Source organism: Scyliorhinus torazame, chromosome 16 (assembly GCF_047496885.1).
Source record: "Scyliorhinus torazame isolate Kashiwa2021f chromosome 16, sScyTor2.1, whole genome shotgun sequence".
NCBI classification, from domain to species: Eukaryota; Metazoa; Chordata; class Chondrichthyes; order Carcharhiniformes; family Scyliorhinidae; genus Scyliorhinus; species Scyliorhinus torazame.
Genome location: NC_092722.1, coordinates 35,811,206 through 35,817,013, shown reverse-complemented (window position 1 = coordinate 35,817,013; position 5,808 = coordinate 35,811,206). Strand labels below are relative to the sequence as shown.

At 60.2% G+C, this 5,808-nt stretch overlaps 1 protein-coding gene across 1 annotated transcript; it reads left to right on the top strand.

Moving 5' to 3' along the window:
• The first annotated feature begins 3,585 nt into the window (after positions 1-3,585).
• On the top strand, positions 3,586-5,003 carry fndc10 (fibronectin type III domain containing 10). The gene has a single exon (XM_072477657.1). The coding sequence runs from the start codon at positions 3,637-3,639 to the stop codon at positions 4,360-4,362; it is 726 nt and encodes a 241-aa protein (XP_072333758.1). The 5' UTR covers positions 3,586-3,636; the 3' UTR covers positions 4,363-5,003.
• The last annotated feature ends 805 nt before the right edge of the window (positions 5,004-5,808 follow it).

Sequence of the window (5,808 nt, the reverse complement as noted above, 5' to 3'; positions counted from 1 at the left end):
ACTGGGTGTCACAGTGGGGACTGTGAGGGGGACTGGGTGTCACAGTGGGGACTGTGAGGGGGACTGGGTGTCACAGTGGAGACAGTGAGGGGGACTGGGTGTCACAGTGGACACTGTGAGGGGGACTGGGTGTCACAGTGGACACTGTGAGGGGGACTGGGTGTCACAGTGGACACTGTGAGGGGGACTGGGTGTCACAGTGGACACTGTGAGGGGGACTGGGTGTCACAGTGGACACTGTGAAGGGGATTGGGTGTCACATTAGAGACTGTGAGGGGGACTGGGTGTCACAGTGGAGAATGTGAGGGGGACTGGGTGTCACAGTGGACACTGTGAGGGGGTCTGGGTGTCACAGTGGGGACTGTGAGGCGGACTGGGTGTCACAGTGGGGTCTGTGAGGGGGACTGGGTGTCACAGTGAATGCTGTGAGGGGGACTGGGTGTCACAGTGGACACTGTGAGGGGGACTGGGTGTCACAGTGAATGCTGTGAGGGGGACTGGGTGTCACAGTGGACACTGTGATGGGGACTGGGTGTCACATTGGAGACTGTGAGGGGGACTGGGTGTCACAGTGGACACTGTGAGGGGGACTGGGTGTCACAGTGGGGACTGTGAGGGGGACTGGGTGTCACAGTGAACACTGTGAGGGGGACTGGGTGTCACAGTGGACACTATGAGGGGGACTGGGTGTCACAGTGGACACTGTGAGAGGGACTGGGTGTCACAGTGGAGACTGTGAGGGGGACAGGGTGTCACAGTGGAGACTGTGAGGGGGACGGGGTGTCACAGTGGAGACTGTGAGGGGGAGTGGGTGTCACAGTGGAGACTGTGAGGGGGACGGGGTGTCACAGTGGACACTGTGAGAGGGACGGGCTGTCAGAGTGGACACTGTGAGAGGGACTGGGTGTCACAGCGGGGACTGTGAGGGGGATTGGGTGTCACAGTGGAGAATGTGAGGGCAACTGGGTGTCACAGTGGATACTATGAGGGGGACTGGGTGTCACAGTAGAGACTGTGAGGGGGAGTGGGTGTCACAGTGGGGTCTGTGAGGGGGACAGGGTGTCACAGTGGAGACTGTGAGGGGGACGGGGTGTCACAGTAGAGACTGTGAGGGGGAGTGGGTGTCACAGTGGGGTCTGTGAGGGGGACAGGGTGTCACAGTGGACACTGTGAGAGGGACGGGGTGTCAGAGTGGACACTGTGAGAGGGACTGGGTATCACAGTGGGGACTGTGAGGGGGACTGGGTGTCACAGTGGAGAATGTGAGGGGGACTGGGTGTCACAGTAGACACTGTGAGGGGGACTGGGTGTCACAGTGGACACTGTGAGGGGGACTGGGTGTCACAGTGGACACTGTGAGGGGGACTGTGCGTCACAGTGGAGACTATGAGGGGGACTGGGTGTCACAGTGGGGACTGTGAGGGGGACTGGGTGTCACAGTGGACACTGTGAGGGGGACTGAATGTCACAGTGGGAACTGTGAGGGGGACTGGGTGCCACAGTGGAGACTATGAGGGGGATTGGGTGTCACAGTGAGGACTGTGAGGGGGACTGGGTGTCACAGTGGACACTGTGAGGGGGACTGAATGTCACAGTGGGGACTGTGAGGGGGACTGGGTGCCACAGTGGAGACTATGAGGGGGATTGGGTGTCACAGTGAGGACTGTGAGGGGGACTGGGTGTCACAGTGGACACTGTGAGGGGGACTGGATGTCACAGTGGAGACTGTGAGGGGGACTGGGTGTCATAGCGGGGACTGTGAGGGGGACTGGGTGTCACAGTGGGGACTGTGATGGGGACTGGGTGTCACATTGGAGACTGTGAAGGGGAGTGGCTGTCACAGTGGAGACTGTGAGGCGGACTGGGTGTCACAGTGGACACTGTGATGGGGACTGGGTGTCACATTGGAGACTGTGAGGGGGACTGGGTGTCACAGTGGACACTGTGAAGGGGACTAGGTGTCACATTGGAGACTGTGAGGGGGACTGGATGTCACAGTGGACACTGCGAAGGGGACTGGGTGTCACATTGGAGACTGTGAGGGGGACTGGGTGTCACAGTGGACACTGTGAGGAGGAGTGGGTGTCACAGTGGACACTGTGAGGGGGACTGGGTGTCACAGTGGACACTGTGAGGAGGAGTGGGTGTCACAGTGGACACTGTGAGGGGCTGTGGAACTGGGTGTCACATTGGGGCTAGGTGGTCCGATGGACGTCAAATCTAGGACGTGGGTGGGGAGTCCGAGTTTTAACATAACATAGAACATACAGTGCCGAAGGAGGCCATTCGGCCCATCGCATCTGCACCACTTAAGCCCTCATTTCCACCCTATCCCCGTTACCCAATAACCCCTCCTAACCTTTTTGGACACTAAGGGCAATTTAACATGGCCAACCCACCTAACCTGCACATCTTTAGACTGTGGGAGGAAACCGGAGCACCCGGAGGAAACCCACGCACACACGGGGAGAACGTGCAGACTCCACAGAGACAGTGATGCAGCGGGGAATCGAACCCGGGACCCTGGCGCTGTGATGCCTCAGTGCTAGCCACTTGTGCTACCGGGTTGGGGGGTGTGGGTGGGGGAGAGGCGGGATAGGGGTCCAGTCCTGATTGTATTTTCCAAAACAGTAAGCCACAGGTGTGTCCTCGATAATCCAACATTTCCGAGGGGCTGACCCTGGGAGCTGGCTGCGGTTCCACTGCAGACGCTGCCTGGGCCGCTGTGTCTTTGGAAAGGAGTGTGTGTGGCAGCATCGCCACTTTCAAATTCCACTGCACGGCTGGGTAGACACTGCATTCACATCGCAACCTTCCCGGGAGCACTGGCAGCGTCCCGAATCCAGGAGATAACCGCAAGGAAAAGATCGCAGAGACTAAGCTGGGCTTGTGAGGGGGAGAGTCTGTGTACAGGGGAAACAGAGGGAGGAGGGGGCAGGGGAGAGATGGGGAGGGGAGGGGGAGAGGAGGGGGAGGGGAGGAAGGGGAAGGAGAGGAGGGGAGGGAGGGGGAGGAGGGAAGGGAGGAGGAGAAGAGGGGAGAGGAGGGGAGAGGAGGTGAGGGGAGGGGAGGGAGGGGAGAGGAGGGGGAGGGACGGGAGGGAGGGGAGTGGAGGGGAGGGAGGGGAGGGAGGGAGGGGGAGAAGGGGGAGGGAGGAAGGGGAGGGGAGGGAGGGTAGGAGAGGGCAGAGGAGGGGAGAGGAGGGGGAGAGGAGAGGAGGGAGGAGGAGGAGAGGGAGGGAGGGGAGAGGAGCGGAGGGAGGGAAGAGGAGAGGAAGGGAGGGGAGGAAGGGAGGGGGAGAGGAAGGGGGGGGGAGAAGGGGGAGGGAGAAAGATGAGGGGAGGGAGGGAGGAGAGATGGAGAGGGGGGGAGGAAGGGAGGGAGGTGTGAGCTGCTTCCTGCCTCCTCCCGTCCAAGGACACTCAGCTGGACTGAAAGTCAAGCCAGTGACATCATTGGGGGAGGTTGTTTCCTGGTGTCTGAGGCCGGAGTATCAGCCGGTGGAGAGGCTGCAGGAGGGGGGGAGGGAGGGAGGGGGTTGCAGAGGGGGCTTTGGGGGAGGTTGGGGAGGGGGACAGTGCCTGAGGCTGGAGAGGAGGATGTGAGAGAGAGGGGGAGGGAGAGATTGCAGGCAGGATGCTGCTGCTGGTGGTGTTGCTGCTGTGCTGCTGCTCGGAGTCCAGGCTGCAGGAGGGAGACGCGCTGATCGGCGGCTCCTGGAACTCCAGCCGCCCGGGGCTGGCCACACACACCGGGGAGCTGGAGGAGGAGCCGGGGAGCGGCCTGGAGGACGGGCCGTGTGCCTACAAGGTGGTGCTGAGCGGCCGGGGAGGAGGCGGCGGCGGCAGGATCTGTTTCAGGACCACGGACAGCGGCTTCCGCTGCGGCCCGGCCAGCTGCAGGCTGTACCGCTCCAGCCGCTCTCTGGTGGCCAATGTGCTGGCGAACAGCAGCGTGTTCCTGCAGTGGAGGCCCCGCACCTTGCAGCACCTCCGCGGCTTCCACCTCAACTGTACCTGGAGCGGCCTCTACACCCAGTTCCAGTGCGAGAGTGTGCAGCTCGGCCTGGCCTGCCGCGACTACCTGCTCAGCAGCGTCCACGACAGCGTGGACTACCGCATCTGCCTGCACACCCTGTACAGCAACCGCAGCCTCCGGGAGGAGGAGTGCCTCCACTTCCGAGCCCAGCCGGCCGGCATGCAGGACATTGTCATCGCCATGACCGCCGTGGGGGGCTCCATCTGTGTGATGCTGGTGATCATCTGCCTGCTGGTGGCCTACATTACCGAGAATATCATGCACCCTGCCTTCCCCAGGGCCTCCTCCAAGAGAGGACACGAAGACCACAGGGTGACCACTTAAACAAGGGGGACGGAATAAGGGAGGCGATGAGAGGGGGGGAACTCCTCTGGACTCAGCCTAACCCCCTCCCTACCTCCCTCCATGAGACTGTACTGGAGACGGGGGTGAGGGGAAGAGAGAGGGACAAAGAGGGGACTCCACCTCCCTCCATCTTTTACTGTTGGAAGAATCGCCCCATTTGTTCCCGGGAGGGATTGACTGACTTATTGAATGGGGTGACTGTGGATCAAAGGGGGGCAGGCATTAAGCCCCGGGCGCCTCCCAGCCTTGGGTTCGGAGTTCTGCTGGAAGACTGGACATTCTTGGGGGCCAGGGTCAGCCTGGGTTGCTTCCTTTTCGGCTATTCCGCCTTCAATGTGACCCCCCCCCCCCCCGCACTCCCCCACCCTGCCACGGGAAGACGGGGGTTGAAAGGGTTCCTGGACGGGGGAGTGAGGACCTAGTCCAAGGAGGGGAGGGGGCGGGGGGGGCACAAAACAAGCACAACCAACAAAGTTCGACACCGGTTCTCTCCTGTCAGGACCGAAATGTGCTCTCAGTTCAATGGTTCCTTTTCGGAAGTTTTATTTGGGATCTCTGACAGCGGGAAATGTTCCGTGTATGTGTCAGCTGTAGGGAATAAAAAACAAACATTTACTGTATTCGGCTTGGTGTCCGGGATCCAGTTGTGTTCTGCTGTGTTGCTTTATATTGGCTTTTGGAGAGGGGGGCTCGGTCACCCTTTGCCCTCTCTCCGTTTGTACAAATTCGGTCAGAACCCGCCCCCCCCCCCCCCCCCCCCGCCCCCAAAATATTTCATTTCGGATTTCTGGGCAGTGACTGGGGGACAAGGTTGAAGAGGGCGAGCGGGTTTTGAGCACGATACAGTCCAGCTGCTATCCGGCGAGGGGCGAGTGGAAACCGGGGGGGAGGGGACAAGACAGAGACACGGGGAGTGTGTAGGGACACAACCGAGACACTGGGATATGGAGAATGTGGACTGCCACAGACTGAACCGGTAGAAAGGCGCGCATCGAGAGAGTTGGTTCGAGAAAGCTGGAGAGAGAAAGATAGTGAAATGTGTGTGTGAGTGAGAGACGTGTGTGTGAGTGAGGGTGAGAGGTGCGTGTGAGAGAGGTGTGTGTGAGTGTGAGAGGTGTGTGAGTGAGAGGCGTGTGTGTGAGTGTGAGAGGTGTGTGTATGAGTGAGTGTGAGAGGTGTGTGTGAGAGAGATGTGTGTGTGAGGTGTGTGTGAGAGTGAGTGTGAGTGAGTGTGAGAGAGTGGTGTGTGAGAGTGTGTGTGTGAGTGAGCGTGAGAGGTGTGTGTGTGTGTGAGGCGTGTGTGTGTGTGAGTGAGGATGAGAGAGAGACAGTGAGTGTGAGAGGTGTGTGTGAGTGAGGGTGAGAGGTGTGTGAGAGAGAGTGAGTGTGAGGTGTGTGTGTGAGGTGTGTGAGTGTGAGAGGTGT